General features: G+C 39.7%; 1 protein-coding gene across 1 annotated transcript in view; it reads left to right on the top strand.

The window, feature by feature from the left end:
* kif21b (kinesin family member 21B) overlaps positions 1–18871 on the top strand; it is a 160721-nt gene that overhangs the window by 62364 nt on the left and 79486 nt on the right. The window contains exons 2-5 of the mRNA XM_043716242.1: positions 11722–11944; positions 13265–13447; positions 15210–15359; positions 17148–17282. Coding sequence (XP_043572177.1) covers positions 11722–11944; positions 13265–13447; positions 15210–15359; positions 17148–17282 — 691 coding nt within the window. The remainder of the gene's footprint in view (positions 1–11721; positions 11945–13264; positions 13448–15209; positions 15360–17147; positions 17283–18871) is intronic.

Genomic DNA, 18871 nt, shown 5'->3' with positions numbered 1-18871 from the left:
CATTTCCAACATCCCTCCCCCAAGTCCCTCCTCCCTACCTTTTATCTTAGCCTGCTTGGCACACTTTCCTCATTCCTGAAGAAGGGCTCATGCCCGAAACTTCGATTCTCCTGCTCCTTGGATGCTGCCTGACCTGCTGTGCTTTTCTAGCAACACATTTTCAGCTATTCAAGATGGCTCAGGGAATCCCTGATGGACTTGACCCGAAAGCCTTTCTTGGTTCGTCCTAGAGATTGTACTCTGTGGCACTCTGGAATATAAAACTCTTACAGACAGTTTAGTTTAAATTATTCCTTTATTTACCAATGGAACACTACAGCATAGATACCCACAAGCCAGGCTTGAGCTAAGGTTCTAAAACCATTAGCAGAATAGTGGTGCCAGTTCTTACCCCTTAGCGCTCTCTCACGCTTACTTCCCTTTTTGCTGCAACCAAACTGTCTTCATACAGAGTTTGGCATTAAAATTACAAAAATGCCACATGTTCTTAATCAGATAAGCAGCAATAAAATGGCAAAAGTTTGCAGAGGAAGAGAAACTCATAGACAGGTCTGAGTGCACTGACTAATTAAGCTACATACACATCAAAGTGAGAAACCTTGATCAAGCCAGGCCCGAGTTGGCACACTGTTTTGGCTGGATAACCTTCCCTTTTAACCGTACACCATAACGAGGGGCTAGTCTAAACTATGTGGAAAGGTCATGAGATAATCTCGCTTAGCTAACATGTCCAGGATCACTGTCCTACAAAATGGCTTTTTTATTTAAAATTATCTCAGATTCCCAGAATGCAAATTAAATTCATAACATTCCCGGAGCTCGAGCTCCAGGGAACAACACACAAACATTCAATCCATGACAAGTCAATGTTCACTCACATCAGACCAAAAAAGTTAATCTTTCCACCAGCTTCTATTATGTCTCTCTCTGTCCCTTGAACCCTTTAGTCAGTGAATGTAATTTACAGAAGAATGTTTTCTCTCTCTCACTCACACATGAACATCTTCCAACTTTCTTACTATGTAAAGGAAATGAAACGTTCACATTCAAGATGAGGGAGCTGAGCTTCATAAATTCAAATCTGCTCAGTGTGGTATACATGAAAATGTATCAGGTTTGTTCTATTACATGCATATTCCACTCAGCTTATTAAATTACAAATTCTTTTCCTGTTGAGTATGAGTTTAGTAAAGAGTCTTCAATATAACCAGAAATGTAGTTATCCAACATCTAACTGTGAAATATGCACAATTTTCCAGCCCCCGACATGAGAAAGAAGTACTGCCACATATTCCACATGTGAACAAATGTTATTCCCTTATTAATACCGATCCATTGACACTAAGAACAGATGTCCCCAGTTCTTCTGAACAAATGCCCCTCTCTCTCCCCCCATGGTCAAGCACTTTCCCGCATATCCTGTAGCAAATATATCACACGTAAGGCTACAAGCTTTCTCAAGGAGGCCATCATTGAACATTTGAATATTTTTACGACAGAGATGGATAGAATCTTGATGTGGAAGGACATCATATATTATAGGTGGTAGGTGGGAATGTGGGGTTTGAAACCCTTTTTTTAATCCTTTAATATGTGACTGTTGTTGTCAAGGGCAGCATTTGTTGCCCATCTTTAGTCACTTTTTGAACTGATTGGCTCTCTCAGCCATTTCAGTGGGCAGCTAACAGTCTTCCACATTACTATGGGTCTGAAGTCACTTAGGGCAGACCGCATTGGGATGGCAGATTTCCTGCCCTAAATGACATATGTGAGCCAAATAGGCTTTTACTTCAATTGACAAGAGTTAAATGTTCACCATTAGACCAGTGATTTTAATTGCAAATTCTATTGAATTTAAGTTTCACCTGCTATGGTGGGATTCATACTTTTCCCCAGAAAATGAAGAACTATGGGGTCAAGTTCATAGTCTCCTGAAGGTCAAGTCACAGGTAGACAGGATAGTGAAAAAGGCATTTTGTATGCTTGCCTTTATTGGTCAGTGCGTTGAGTATAGGAGTTGGGAGGTCATGTTGTGGCTGTACAGGACATTGATTAAGCCACTTTTAGAATACTACATTCATTTCTGGTTTCCCTGCTATAGGAAAGATGTTGTTAAACTTGAAAGGGTTCAGAAAAGATTTACAAGGATGTTGCCGAGGTTGAAGGATTTGAGCTGTAGGGAGAGTCTGAATAGACTGGGGTTATTTTCCTGGAGCGATGAAGGCTGAGGGGTGAACTTACAGAAGTTCATAAAATCATGACAGGCACTGGACCTCCCAGTCACTGCCCATTTTATTTCCCCCTCCCACTCCCTTTCTGACATGACCATCCTTGGCCTCTTCCATTACCACAATGAATCAAACCGCAAATTGGAGGAACAACATCTCAGCTTCCGCCTGGGCAGCCTACAACGCAAAGCGCTCAACATTGAGTTCTCCAATTCCAAATAACCTCCCTTCCCATCACCCAACTCCCTTCCCACCCACTTCCCCTCCTGTCCATTCCTCTCAGGCACCAACCGAATCATTCCAGCCATTGACCAATCAGGTCGTACCCTCTTTCTGTCTTCACCCATCCCCACCTCACCACCCTGCCCATCCCCCACTTTCTTTATCTGCAGCTCCCCTCACATCGACCCACAGTCCTAAAGAAGGGGTATCCCCGAAACGTCGATTTCTCCACCACCTGATGCTGCCTGGCTTGCTGTGTTCTTCCAGCCTCCTTCTTGTCTATCGTTGACAAAGTGAATAGCCAGGATCTTTTTCCCAGGGTGGGGAAGTCCAAAACTAGGGGCATAGGTTTAGGGTGAGTGGGGAAAGATTTAAAAGGGACCTGAGGGACAACTTTTTCATGCAAAGGGTGGTTCGTATATGGAATGGGCTACCAGATGAAGTGATAGAGGCTCGTACAATTACAGCATTTAAAAGGCATCTGGATTGGTATGTGAACAGGAAAAGTTTAGAGGGATATAAGTCAAATGCTGGAAAATGGGACTTGATCAGTGTAGGATGTCTGTTAGGCAGAGACAAGTTGGACCGAAGGATCTATTTCTGTGCTATATGACTATGACTCCATCTGCTCCTTGTTATATGATCAGATGAATGTCAAGGGTTGATTGTTAGATTTTGTCTTGTTGGAGTTATCATTAAAGTTTGTGAGAAGATTTGTAGCTCGGGTGCTCGTTGTTGTGATTCTGTTCGCTGAGCTGGGAATTTGTGTTGCAGACGTTTCGCCCCCTGTCTTGGTGACATCCTCAGTGCTTGGGAGCCTCCTGTGAAGGGCTTCTGTGATGTTTCCTCCGGCATTTATAGTGATTTGTACCTGTCGCTTCCAGTTGTCAGTTCCAGCTGTCCACTGCAGTGGCTGGTATATTGGGTCCAGGTCGATGTGTTTATTGATTGAATCTGTGGATGAATGCCATGCCTCTAGAAATTCCATGGCTGTTCTCTGTTTGGCTTGTCCTATAATAGTAGTGTTGTCCCAGTCGAACTCATATTGCTTGTCATCTGAGTGTGTGGCTACTAAGGATAGCTTTGTCAGTTCCAGCTGTCCGCTGCAGTGGCCGGTATATTGGATCCAGGTCGATGTGTTTATTGATTGAATCTGTGGATGAATGCCATGCCTCTAGAAATTCCATGGCTGTTCTCTGTTTGGCTTGTCCTATAATAGTAGTGTTGTCCCAGTCGAACTCATATTGCTTGTCATCTAAGTGTGTGGCTACTAAGGATAGCTGGTCATGTCATTTCGTGGCTAGTTGTCATTACCTGGCACTTGGGTGCTGTGAATGTTATTGCCACTTATTAACCTAAGCCTGGATGTTGTCCAAGACTGTCTGCATATTGGCAAAGGCTGCTTCAATGTCTGATGTATTGTGACTACTGTTAAATGAGTGTGCAAACATCAGCGAATGTCCACATTTCTGATCCTATGATGAAGGGAAGGCTATTGATAAAGCAGCTAAATATGGTTGGACCTTGCACACTAACCTGAAGAACTCTCGCAGTGATGTCCTAGGGCAGAGGTAACAGACCTCCAAAAACCGCAACCAGTTTCTTTAGTCCTATGTATGATTCTGCACAGTAGAGAATTTCCCCTCACTGATTCCCATTGACTTCCCATAGCTATGTTAGGGCTCCTTGATGCTGTATTTGGTCAAATGTTGCATTAATGTCAGGGCAGTTGGTCTCATCCCACCTCTGGAGTTGAGCTCTTTTGTCTGTGTTTGGACCAAGGCTGTAATGAAATCAAGAGTTCTTTGCCAGAAACCAAACAAAGCACCATTGAGAAGGTTATTCCTTTGCAATCGTTGCTCAATAACAGTGTCAATGACACCTTCCATTACTTTGCTGATTTAAGAGTAGCCCAGTAATGAGCCAGTTTGGATTTGTCCTCCTGCTGCTAGCTTTACAATTTGCCTCATTGTTTACTAGTGTTGCAGCTATATAAGAGCAGCTTTGCTCGGGCTATAGTTGTTCTGAAGCTTAGGTCTTCACTACAATTGCCAGAATGATGTTCAGGTCTAGAACCTTTGCAGGATCCAGTGCATTGAATCTATAGTGCTGTTTACCTGAGGAGGAGGCTGAGATGGATCATCCATTCACACTTCTGGCTGAATGTTGCTGCAAAAGCTTCAGTCTTGCCTTTAGCATTGATGTATGGAGTTCCCTAATTCGAAAGGTGGGGTTATTAATAGTGCTTCACCTACTCTTAGCTGTTTAATTGTCGGTCACTATTCATGAGTGGATATGGTAGGACAGCAGAGCTAAGATTCCTTTGTTATGGAATTGCTTAGTCCTATCTATTCCAAGCTGCTTTCATTGTTTCTCATGTAAGTCACCCTGTGTTGTAGCTTCACAAGGTTGATACCTCATTTGTATGCTTCTTTCACCAGGGTTGTCCTCCTGGCTAGATGGCAGCATTCCAATGGGAATATGCTGTGTTATGAAGTTACTGATTGTGGATGAATACAATTCTGCTGTTGCTAATGGCTCACATAACAGCATCACTTAGAATCTCTGTTTCGAGTTGATGTGTCATCCTATTCAGCATAGTGCCATGGAGGGTCCATTCAATGTGAAGACAGGTCTCTGTCTGCACAATTGCTATGCAGCGGTCACTCCTACCAATACTGACATGGACAGATACATCTGCAACAGGAAGTTTGGTGAGGATGAGGTCAAGTATATTCTTCCCTCTTGTTGGTTTCCTCATCACTTGTCACAGATACAGTCCAGCAGCAATGTCCTTTCAGATTTGGCCAGTTTAATCAGTGGCGGTAACACTGTGCCATTCTTGGTGGTTGACATTAGAAGTGTGCCACCTACAGTACATTTTGTATTCCTGCCACTCTCAGTGCTTTATCCAGGTGGTGTTCAACATGGAACCGGTGTTCTTTCGAATTTTCTTACTGGTTGCATGGGCCTCTGAGGCCGTGCACGGCAGTGACGTCTGGAAGGAGCTAATGCACCCACTGCTGATATGCAGAACATTGGAGCAGCCACGCGCATGTGCAACTGCCCAGCTTAGAGGGACCATTACATGGACGGATACTGGTTCATCAGCTGTGGTAAGGCAACCAGGGGTCCAGTAATCTGGAGGTTTCCTCTCCTATGTTTCACCCAAAGCCATGAGACTTTGTGGGATCCAGCATCAACGTTGATGACTCCCAGTGCAACTTCCTCCCAACTTTTTAACACTGTGCCATATCTTCTGATGGATCTGTCTAGTCACTAGTATAGAGTTGGTGATTATGGTATCTCGGGTATTGTCTGCAAGATATGATTCTGTAGATGACTATGCCAGGAGTTGCCTGACTAGTCTGTGTGACAGCTCTCTCAACTTTGACCTAGATGTTCTTTAGGGTCAACAGGGCTGTTTGCCAACAGCGTTTCTGGTGCCTACCTTGGTGTCAGTTAGGCTGTCTGGTTTTATTCTTTCGTTTTGGCTTTGTTGTGGTTTGAAGCAATTAAGCAGCTTGAAGTAGATCGTTTCAGAGGCAGTTAAGAATCAATCACAGTGCTCTGGGTCGGGAGTTACATGAAAGTCAGACAAGTAAGAAAGGGAGATTTCCTTCCTTTAAGGAAATTTGTGAACCAGATTGGTTTTCATGACAAATGGCAATCATTATATGGTCATTATTAGGTCAACTTCTCATTCCAGATATTTAATGAACTCAAATGTCACCATCTGCGATGGATTTGAACCCAAGTCCCTCGGTCACTATTCCTGGGAATTTGGATTGCTGGTTCATTGATATTACCACCTTTTGCAAACAAGAGAGGTGAGGCTGAATTTTCTTGGATTAGAATTAACTGAAGAAAATTGAAACTCACTGTTTCAGACAGTAATAGGAACTTGGATTACAAGTCCAAAGGTGCAAATTATTTTATAAGACTCACTTTCCCTCCTTCCTAATTATATAAATAGACATGAATATTTTCCCAAACAAAATTTTTTGAGTAAAAAACAGACAATTTTTGAATTGACCCATTTTTCTGAAACACAAGTAAACATGTATCGAGCTGTTAAATATTTTTCGTTGAATTTATTGTGTGCGCATTATCCATTTTTTCCGATTGAAGTAATAGCTTTTTATTTCAGAAAGGTTGTATTAGTGGTTAAAAAAAGATTGCGAACAAAAAATGTGCGTAGTTTCACAAACATTGCCACTGTTTCCTGTATTGAGTTTTATTGCTGTACTACAGCTGCAGTATGCAATGGTATTAGGAACTTCCTGGCAAGTGAATGATCTACATCTCTTAAGAATAATAGACCACTGAGATGCACTTGCTCTTTGCCGAGTCAGCAGTGCATCAGCATGCAAGTCATTCTTGCTCGTTAAATGTTATACAATTGTAATCATTATAAATCTAAAGGCAATTGATCAGGAAGTTAACCTTGCCAACTCGTTAATGTAGTATTACTGTAGAATGTAGTTGATGGTATGCTTTTAAGTGAATGCAATTTTACATAGAAGACTTTATTGATTTTCAATGTTTCAAAAATGTAAGTGGTCTTTGAAGAATACAATTGGCTTAATGTTTTACCTTCATAGATTTTATAGAAAGTGCACTGTGCATTAAAGTGGGCAATGATTTTTCATTAGGATCTGACAAAGCTTTTAAGAACTAAAAGTCATAACTTATGCTGAGTTGAGACCACATGATTCCCCAGGTGTAGTCCATTAAAGTTAATTGGAATTTCTTTGAACATTCATTGAAAAGTTCTTCCCAAAGTAAGTGGCAAATACAAGAAGCTGTCACCCAAAAAAAGCCTACGTAAACTGGTGAGGTCAAAGCGAATATACTTTCATTACACAAGCACAAAGCTGAAATACTTGGCATGGACTAGTTGGAGTGAAGGGTCTGTTTCCATGCTGTATGGCTGTATGACTTTAACTCGGCAGTTACCACTCTTCTTATTACATCTCAGACCTCAAATTTAACAATTGACAAAATGTTCATGACAATGACATCCACAACTTAACCCCCATTAAGCTGGAGATATGACATTCACTTGCAAATAATTCATTCTCTGTGATTTCAGGTTCTCATGGCCTTTATTTAGTGGAGTGTTTGACAGGTTTCTCCATGTTCTCTCTTCTTCGCAGCCACTCTGTCTTCCCTACTTATGCATTCTCCCTCTTTCCACACCTGCATAGTAGCCTCCTCACAGGCCCCATACAAACTTCACGACTTCTTCCAACGCCTTGTAATCCACATGATCGCCTCCTATATCCCCCTTGTGGCATCCCTGTCTCTCCCAAAGACTTTTGTCGTCTCAATATCTTCAACCTCCTCCCCAGTGCATCCAGACACGGCAGACAGATAGCTCCCTGGCTCTGAGCGACTCCTGGACTGTTGCTCTTGCTGTCACCCTACCTCCCTGAATCTCCTGTACCTGGACATTCATTCCCACAGCTCTCTCAAGCCTATCCGCAGCCGGCATGGAGAGAAGCGGCTTCTCACCCATTTCCTTCCATTTTAAATATGGAGGCACCTTTTCTCTGGTCGTGTCCATGGGTACATTTTCCCGGATTAATGGAAATGCAAATGTATTTTGAACATCCGTCCATGAGCCTTCTCAAGTGAACATAATAGATCTTAGGGGATTACTTTAAAGAAGGCGAGGGTTTCATCTCATTGCCCTGGCCAACGTTTATCCCTCAGTCACCATCACAAGCACAGAGTATCAATATCACTTGCTGTTTGTGGGGCATTTCCAAGTGTACCTCTTTGACAATCCTTCAAAAGCACTTTGTTCACTGTAAAAACCTTTTGGATGTCAGCTCGTTGTGAAAACTCCAGATGAATGCAAGTTTGTATTTTTTCACACCAGAGTCTGTTGTATGTGGGATGGGGTGATGTTGAATGATCTCAAATGAGGATATCAACCATTGCATAACAGAGGGCATGAACATGTTTGCAAAGAAACTTTTTGCGAATGATTTTGAGGATGCCAGATGCACTAATGAACACTGATATAGCTTCACTGCTGCAGCAGTTGAAAAGTTAGAGTACCTTGTAGAATATTTGAATGGTAGCTACGTAGTTGGTCAGAAAAGGCTGCAGCACTGGGCTCTGATCTATTAAAGGGCATGATATACTATCCACCAATCGGAAAATATGATGTTGATTTACACTGGTTAGTTGAACTTATGTTCAGGTCATTCAGAGAGTTTCTGGGCTGTGTTCATTTTGTGTCATAATCTAACAGACTCATTTCCTTCCTACATAAATATTGTTATAAGATGACACAGAAATGAACAGGCATTGGTTATTGGTACTAGCGAAAGAGATCGACAAAGTCTGTAGTGAAGAGGATGTTTGTAAGACAAAGTGTGTGGGGTGGGGAGTAGTGAAGAAAATGGAAATGAGTCAACTCTTCCAGGAGTTACGTAGCAATACTGAAAGAACCTTGTGAGATTGTACCACAGCATGAAAATGCCAGTTTTACTTTGCTTCATTAAAATCGTGATTTTTTTTTGTAGAAATGTGTTTGTTTAAGAAACTGAGACAAAATGGTATTTTCACAGAAGTAAAAATACTTTATTTTCGCTTTTGAACATCACAAAAGAAAACACAGGTACTTAAACATAAAATGAAGTTAAATGACAATTCACAATTTAAAAGGAATTTGCCACTTCGGAGAGCTTTTGTAAAAAAATTGCAATAATGGAGAACCAAATGAAATAGAAAAATACTGTGGCTCCTGGAGATGTGATATAAAAACAGTGCTGGAGAAACTCAGGAGTTCTAGCAACACTTGTGGAGAGGGAGAGAGAGAGTTAATGTCTCTCCTTTGGGAGAAACAGAGTTAATGCTCCTTTGAAACATTTCTGAAGAAGTATCATTGAACTTGAAATGTTAACTCTTCTTCTCCCCAGATGCTGCCAGACCTACTAGTTTCTCTCGCACCTTCTGTTTTGCATTTTATTATTGAAGAACATTTGTTATTTATTATGACTTGAATTATCAAGCTGCCTCTGTGATGGCAGGAAGCTAGAAATTATGAAAGATTAGGAATAATTGGATTCTTACCTCCTGCAAAGAGCATGGGGTTAAATTGTTCCTAGACATTAGTGCAAAAGGGGTAATAATGGATTGACGTCCCATTTTACAGCCTTCCTGATTTACACTCTCAATGGAGAGACCAGAAATAGGCTGCTGATTATCTGTCTGTGTTAGGCCTGTTGTATGTTTAGTGCAAAGCCAGTTTTAGTCTTTCTGTATCTCGAATCTATCTTTGATTGACGTCAAACGTATAGGACTGTCCAAGTGGTTGGTTAGAGATTTGTGTACTGTTCTTTTTTTGCTGAGTACAATATAACCAGAAATAAAAACAAATCTGAAGTTTGTTGTGAAGTTTCTGTCAGCATTACCTAAAGGTGGTCTAAGTTATCATGAAAAAGTACAAGTTGAACGCTAATAAACAAATACAGAAATTGCTGGAGTAACTTAGCACATTTGGCAATATCTTTGGAAAGAAAGCAGAGTCAGCATTTTGGGCCCAGTGACCTTTCTTCAGAACTAGTAGTGGATAGGAGGGTGGGGGTATATATGTCGAAGACAGGGGTAGGGGTTAAAGGAGTGACAGGATAGGTAGAGATGGAGCCCAAGGGGTGAAAAAGACAGGCAAACTTAACATACATACCCTGTACGCAATGTGTAATTTACCATAGCTAATCCACTTAACCTGCACAACTTTCGACTATGGGAGGAAACCAGAGTACCTGGCAGAAGCCCACATGGACAGGGGGAGAATGGGCAGACTCCACACTGTCGCTTGAGGGTGGAATTGAACCCAGGTCCCTAGTGCTGTGAGGCAGCAGTGCAAACCACTGAGCCCCCATCCTCCCTCGCAGAAGGGAGAAGAGAGATTTTTGCTCAACTCGAGTAATAATTACTGAGATAAAGCCAGACAAGTGAGTTTGGCAGTTATCATCAGAATTCTTGGCTGTTTCCTTTTGCCACAAAAGTGGAGAATTTGTGGTACTGAACCCACATTCCTAAATATGAGAGAAAGACTGTTTTTAGCAACTTGCCTTGAACTACAAAAATCAATTTTTACTCAAAACGCTGATAAACATGTGTACTGATAACAGCTTATCAAGCCTGTGTAGTATCTTTGGCAGCAGATTTTCATAGGAGTGTTCTGCTCGTGACCTCTTAGAAGGACATTTTACAGGCAGGCAGGCCTGCACAGCCACTCACAGAGATCTGTGCTGTTTTAGGATGGGACCAGATAGCCTCAGCCGTCAACTTTTTGAGATAGAGTATTAACAAGGTCAATGGTTGTCCTGATTACTTTTTTCTTAATTTCTCAAATCATCCTCTTTGTATGTCTCATGGAGTGAAAAGCCTTATATGATTAATAGTGGCTTCCAAGCTTTTTCTTTTTCAGTTTTTTTTCCCTCCATGAATGTGGGTGTTGCTGGCTAAGCCAGCATTTATTGTCCATCGGCAGTATTTATCACTTTTGATTTGAAGAAGAGTTAAATCAGACTCCAACATTAACTCTGTTTTTCTCTCCTTTTTCATAGCTGCTGCCAGATGTGCTGAGTCTTTCTCTTGCATTTTCCATTTTTGCTTCAGAGCTCCAGCTTTTATTTGACAACTTCTAATTCTATGTTGGGAAAACAAAACACGAGAGCAATTTAACTTGCTGTCGCTTCATTGTAATATTGTCGATAATATAATTTCTATCTATGCACCTGTTTGATCACTAACTGAGATACAGAGGTTTTTTTTTACTATTCTGTGTTATCAGATTCCATGATTCTGTTGTTTCCAGGTACAGGAAGTAATTGATTTCTGATAAGGCACCTATTGTAAAGCATTTTCTTTAGCATGAAGGATTGACCCATTAGGGTGTTGAATACTCTCCATAATGCATCTTTTGAGGCTCTGAAATGCCCAGTTAAAACTGGGAAAACTGCCCAGCAAGTTTTGTAAATGCTGTGTTGTAATGAGACTTTAATACTGTTCAGTATAACACAACCTCCCTCAGATATGCATTATTGAAGTAAAGATTTGAAGGGGAAGAAAAGTGAACATTCTGTGTCTATATTGTGTCTGTTTACTTTGAAATATTTCACCATTTTAAAAATTGGTTTATCATGTTTCATTGTTCGATATTTGCCATTCCAAATGAAAACTTTTTTTGCCAGTGATTTATGTATTTGGAAAGATGCCAGAATTGTTTTGTGCTTTCCTTCCATAGAATACGTCCACAGTCAGCCAAAGAGAAAATTGAGGGATGTCATATCTGTACATTGGTTACACCTGGAGAGCCACAAGTCATCCTGGGAAAAGACAAGGCTTTCACATTCGACTTCATGTTTGATATAGATGCCACACAAGATGAGATCTATAAATCTTGTGTGCACAAACTTGTGGAAGGGTGCTTTGAAGGTTATAATGCAACAGTGTTTGCTTATGGGCAGGTAAGAGCTATATTCTGATGTTCCTGAAAGATGTTAACATATTAGTGTAAGAAAATGAGCTGGTGACTTGTGTACTACATTTCACAAGATTTCATATTAACATTAGACAGTAATTCAGTCGAGGGTTCCTATGGCCTCATAAATGGTTAGTTGGGATACTGATATGCAGAGAATGACAGCATCATATTATCATAATCCTTAACCTATCACTGTTTATATTGTCATGAATAAATTTAATGCCCTTGCTAAGACTTAAGCTTATTGCAAATACACAAGACAAAATAAAAACCAAAGTTGGAGGCCTTTAAAAACAATTCATTTCATCTGTATTATAATAATTTAAAAAATTACAAAAATAAAATGCTAAGGAGTAACATTTTTATCAGATCTTGAATCTTTGTCCAACCAACATATACAGTGCTACTGGAATCTGGTGACATTTTTCAAAAGATTAAGCGTTTACGATTATGAACCTTAAAATGGGAATATAAGCAGTCACATGTAAATGAGAATAAAGTACAGAAAACATTAATACTGAGTGTTGTGGTGCTCTGCATATACTGTTTCATTCTGTCCAGATATGTGTTCTATGTAATTTCTCTTGAGGAGTTTTGTTTTTGTGAATATGAACCAATAGGTTCAGCCTCATGTCTGTTTAAAATCCTGTTTTAACAATCTTGTTAAAGTTTATGCCTCTGATGGCTAAGCATCACTATTCTATGTTAACGCAAAGAACAGCAGCTGCTGAAAATCTGAAACAAAAACCGAAATTGCTCGAGAAACTCAGCAGGTCTGACAGCATCTGTGGAGACAAAGCAAAGTTAACGTTTCTGATCCAGTGAACCTTCTTCAAAACTACTTGTAGCGAGGAAAAGATTGGCTTATATGTTGAACACAGAAGAAGGATGGAAGTAAGCAAATAGGTGGAGACGAAGCCCAGACAGAGTGAAAAACAGGGAAGAATAATGGTAAGTCTGTAAGAAAGAAAAGTTTATAATGTGGACCATAAGTAGGTGAGACCAGGCTAACTGTGTTGAAAGCAGCCCATGTAATGACAAGGCCATGGGTGTGGAGATGGGAAAAGGATACAGAGGAAGGTGCTCAGAATAAAAAAATGATTAAACTTGATATTGAGTCCTGGCTAGTTACCAATAGTTCTGAAGAAGGATCACTGAACCAGCAACATAAACTTTGCTTTCTCTCCACAGATGCTTCCAGACCTGCTGAGTTTCTCAAGCATTTTCTGTGCTGTTATTAGTATTGCATGTTGAGTTGCTTTGTGGAATTTCTGTCTTATGTTGCATTTTATTCTGCTTCTAGACTGGCTCTGGGAAGACCTACAGCATGGGTACAGGGTTTGATGTCAATATAACAATGGAAGAGCAAGGAATAATCCCACGTGCAGTCAGGCATCTTTTTGAAGGAATCACAGAGAGAAAGCGAGCTGCTCAAGATCAAGAGAAACAGCCACCAGAGTTCAAAGTGACAGCTCAGTTTCTGGAGGTTTGTCAGCAGATTGCTTGCATTGCACAAGATCATTTCAGAGGCCTCGATGTATCAAATATTCTATAATTCAATAAAGTCGAGAGTGTGGTGCTGGAAAAGCACAGCAGGCCAAGCAGCATCAGAGGAGCAGGAGAATTGACATCTTGGGCATAAAGCCACCATTCCTGATCAAGGGCTTATGCCCGAAGCGTCGATTCTCTTGCTCCTCAGATGCTGCCTGACCTGCTGTGCTTTTCCAGCACCATCTCAACTCTGATCTCCAGTATCTGCAGTCCTCACTCTCTCCTATAATTCAATACAGGTCAGGTTTAATGAAGATAATGTTCTATTGAAATCAAACATTTCCGTTTGAATTCATGCTGTTTCTTAAGATTTTGATCAGAATATACATTAATTTTGGGATTAAATATTATCCATAGCTAACTGCACTTTTAACCCAAACCTGAGGCTTTTGAGCTTGATTTCATTCATGTGTTTGTGATCGCACATGATCACGATTGTTCCACATTGTATCCATGCCACATCTCTGATCATAGGTGAAGGAGACATTAAAGGCAGTTTGGATACTAAGAGAAACAAAAACTCCATTGAAGAATGAAAGTTGACTAAAGTCAACAGAGCAAAGATCCTATAAAATCCTAAAAAGTCCTATATTTTGTTCATTTCTCAAAACCAAATAAAGTAACATTGCTGAATTTTCTCTGGGTCTGGAATAGATCCTTGGAATAAATTTCTGACCCAATGTAATTGACCATCTTGTTCACTTTGTACAGATGTTGAAGCTGGATTTACTGTTCCATATTGATAGCAGTTTGTCAGTGAGACTGTGTTTCAGTGTTATCTGCCTGACCAACCCACAAACAGCACCTCTGCTTCAAGTTGTGTAACCAAATGAAATCGATGATTGATTTGTGCTGAATTTTAAAATACTATAAATACATAAATAGAGCTTTTGTATTGTTGAAAAAGACTTTTTGTTTGTACTCATGAGGACAGTTTGCAACAAGACTAAGAAATAATTATGAGCACTCTCATTGAGATATTTAAAAAAAAATTGGAAAATTATTTTCAAGGGATGTAGACTGGAAAGGATAGCATTTTGTTATCCATCTCTAATTGCCCATTGCAAGGTGATGGTGAACCTTATCCTACAACCACTGTCTTCCACCTTGTGTACATAAATCCTCACATGTTTCTGGGGGGGAATTCCAGGATTTTGATCCCATTTTACTGATTGTAACAAGGTCAGCCGGGGGGACGCCATAGAATATGATTGGGGCTGTTAATCTAGTCCAATCATGAATCCCTGGCTGACAGAGATAAACAGGGGTGCCTGAGGTTCTGTTGACTCTGGGAGTTGGCTTTGAGGAAGCTGGACCATTGTCCAGTAAAGCACACATGTATATAAAGGATGACTTGGTGACAGGATACCAGCCTCTGTGGAGCTATTTCACCCATAACAGTGAAAGAAAAACAATATATTATAAATAGTGATGGGTGGTATGGAGGCGCAGGCGCAGGTGGTAGTTTTCCTATGTATCTGCTGTCTTTGGTCCTTCTAGGTGGCCGAGGTTGTGCATTTGGAAGGTACAGTTCAAGGAGCCTTGCTGAGTTGCTGCAGTGGTTCTTGTATATCATACACACTGCTGCCACTGCAAATCACTGGAGGGAGTGAATCTTTTAAGTAGGAGACTCGAATCCTGTACGAGCATCTTATGTTCAGATCTCTGCTTAAAATGTATCATATATCTCTTTGCAGCTTTATAATGAAGAGATACTGGATCTATTTGATAATACACGTGACCTGGATTCACGGCAGAGGAAATCTAACATAAAAATTCATGAAGGTGCCAACGGAACAATTTACACCAGTGGGGTTGTCTCACGTGTTGTTAATTCAGAACAAGAGGTAAGTACAGAAACAACTGAGCATATTATTAATGCATATTGTATTTCTGATGGATTATTTAAAAGATTTTTAGATCAATCATGGTCATGAATAGTTTAAAACAAAATTGCCAGTTCACTATTCTTTGTTCCAGTTTTTGCACTTTATTTTGTCAGCTGCTGTTTAAAATGTTGATGAGATCTATGTGTGCTGGGGAGGGACATGAATAATAACAATCATGATCATAGACTCACTGCAGAGGAGGTTGGCAGCAGTGAATGAATTGGGATCAACCATGGATTAATGAAAGATGACTTGCCCTGTCAAGAGTTGAAAGCAGAGCACTTTACAATCACTCAGTCTTCCTCATGACCTAGATTATGTTTTCTTTTTTGACCTCTGTGGCTTTCAGTTTTGCATGATGACCTGCAGATAATAAAACTTGACAGGGCTACTTTAAAGCTATAATTAACCGTGTTTTATGTGTAGCTTGGATAAGTAGATACAATGTTACATTTTTCAAGTGATGTCTCTTGAGACATAGCATACATCAATGAATTAAAGCTTTATTTTTTAAGTCATAAAATATAATTTGAGTTAGATTTTTAGCAATACAGATTATATGTTCACATGTGGGAAATAGTGCTCAAGTAATATTTTTAATAAAATTTACTTCTAACTTTTGTTTAGATGGAGAAAAGTAGATGTTGTTAAAAATCACACAACACTGGGTTATCGTCCAATAGGTTTATTGGGAAGCACGAGCGTTCGAAGTGCTCCTGGAAGAAGCAACACTTCAAAAGCTAGTGCTTCCAAATAAATCTATTCGACGATAACCTGGTGTTGTGTGACTTTTAACTTTGTCCACCCCAATCCAGCACCGGCACCTCCAAGTCAAAAGTAGTTGTGTCTACCTTAACAAGATAACTTATAATAAGTTTGATGGCACTTTTTCCTTCCTGCCAGTAGACATGAAATTTTGCTGGGTTTTAGCTCAAATGAAGTCAAATCCCTTTAAATAGCTTATTCAAGCAACCAGTACAGCATGAGAATCAAACCTAAGCTCTTCAGTGGCACCTGACACTGCCTCTACCTAGTTTGCTATTGGTGGAGCTTCTAATTTGAATTTGAATGATTTTTGATTTAATCTCCAAGACCAACAACAATGCAACCTAATTTTTTTATAAATCAAATAATTTAGACTTTTTTATTTTAAATTTAGATGTAGAATTGCGTTTGTTTTCTGTATCCTTATGCAAATTTATAATTCAATCTGAAAATAAAATTCACTATGATTTAATTGTTTCTCTTGGATTCAATTTTGCTGGCATTTTTTGACTTAATGGAATGAATTACCCCATCGGTGAATTATTTGAAAATCTTTTAAGCCTGCCTTTCTTTTGAGTATAATACAACTTGGATAATTATTTTGAAGTTAAAAATCTCTGAGGGACATAACTCCAGTGAATTTAAATACATTTAAGAAAGCACAAAAGGTTTTGAGAATATGAATGACATTTTTCTTAATATCCATTTTTTTCTTATTGGACAGTTGCAGAAAGATCATTAAGTTGTTAATTGTCAATCATCTTAAGCTTGATATTTCTTTTACAATAATTAACTTCTAAGTTTTCTGTTTCTGTGTACAATAGCAAGGTCCTGCATTGTCATGAATGCAATATTTCTTATTAACTGCTTGGTTTCTGACAGCCACAGTTGGGAATTACGTGTTGATTAGTTTTGTCGTCTTAATCAAGTCAGCAGGAAGCTGGTGAAAGACTGATTAGTCCTCTTGACTTTTGTTTCCAGATGATACAATGCTTGAAGCTGGGTGCTCTTGCTCGCAGCACTGCAAGTACACAGATGAATGCAGAGAGTTCCCGTTCCCATGCTATATTTACAATCCACATCTGCCAAATGAGGGTCTGCTCCAGACCAGATATGGTAATGTCGAATTGTAGTTCAGGCTGAAATAGAGTGTTATTTTATCGTTCGGTGAAACCTGAGGTTAATGAATATTAAGGTATCTCCTTCAATGTCGGTATTGTTAGGTATAAAATGTCTGAAGTTTCAGGATTTGAATTTATTGTAGACATTCCTGGTTTTTAAAATCTATTATCAAATGAAAGGAGCCAATATGCACGTGCAATAAATCCTTATATTTAAAACTCTTTCAAGGAATTTGATTGACCAATTTTATTGCAGAACCCACTGGGTCTGATTGTCATCTGGTGTTCTTAAAAAGGGAGAACAATGCACAGTGATCTCTTTCTTTCCAAACAAATGTGTTTTACATTCATTACGAGAATAAAGTCTTTGTATTGTGAATCCCATTCATTTGAGATCTAGTGTCTCTAGCGCTTTTTTGTGTTAACTGCACAAGAGACCCAAATAGGATCTTAGTAAATATGTACTCTCTCTCATGAGTTGGAGATCATTAAATACTCTTAACAGATACAAAACCATATGTGCACATTATCTTGTATTGTAGACTTCACAGAAACTAAATTAAACAAATGTTTTTCAGTATTGCTGTATTTCTCAATGCTTCATTGTTCTAAAGATGGTGACTCACAGAAGACTTTTGTTTGGGACAGGTAATATTTTGGTGCCTCACACACATGACTGTTTCTCATGTGTAATTCTAAACGGTCTGTGTTAGAAGTTATGGGCAAAACTTTTCCCTCCCTGGTGTGGCATGAGCAGTGACTTGAAGGTGGTTACATGTAGTGAGAATGAGAGTCAGACATTTTCAATGTGAAGAAAAATGTTCCTAACTTCCCCTCAAGCTTTAAATAGCAACTTCATAATACCATCGTTTAGAGGCAACTAAGTTATTTCCATGCATTTGTATCTTGTTAAAGTCTAAGATTGCCTTACTTGTACAGGTTGATCTGCTATAATGCGTGTTTTGTCAGCACAAATTGGATAACGTGATTGACAAATTGTGCACGTTGTTTGGATAATGCAAACTTTCAGTTGAACTGATATAGCAATTCTAAATTAGCAATCTATAGAAAATCACAGCATGATTTTTCTGTAGCACAAGGTTGCAGAGGAACACAACTGTTGTGCTATAGCAGAACACCTTGTCAGACACTTTCCAATTCACCAAGAAATTAGCTGAGGTTCAAAATCCTGGTATTTAGACAGATGGGGTACCTGTCCAACTGCTTCCTCAGCAATGTCCGTGCACACATCTTCCTCAACCCTTCGCCCTTGCAAATTCACAACTACCAACCTTGCCACCTCAGCATCACTGCTCCTGGACTAGTTCGGATGCCATTTCAACACTTAACTTTGGAGCTCAAGGACACCTACAGTTTTTATGCTTCTGCCTGGTTGCTTTTTCCTTACGGACACACACACATACACTTCACAAATATGGATTCTTTTAGAAAAGTATAGCACAGAACAGGCCCTTTGGCCCACGATGTTGTGCTATAGTTTAATCCTAATGTAAAATATAACCTCTATATTGGGGAGACAGGCCGCCTACTTGCAGAACGTTTCAGAGAACACCTCTGGGACAC

This window comes from Chiloscyllium plagiosum, chromosome 26 (assembly GCF_004010195.1).
Source record: "Chiloscyllium plagiosum isolate BGI_BamShark_2017 chromosome 26, ASM401019v2, whole genome shotgun sequence".
Taxonomy (NCBI): Eukaryota; Metazoa; Chordata; class Chondrichthyes; order Orectolobiformes; family Hemiscylliidae; genus Chiloscyllium; species Chiloscyllium plagiosum.
Note: the sequence above shows the minus strand (reverse complement) of the source record. Positions and strands in the feature narration are given on the sequence as shown.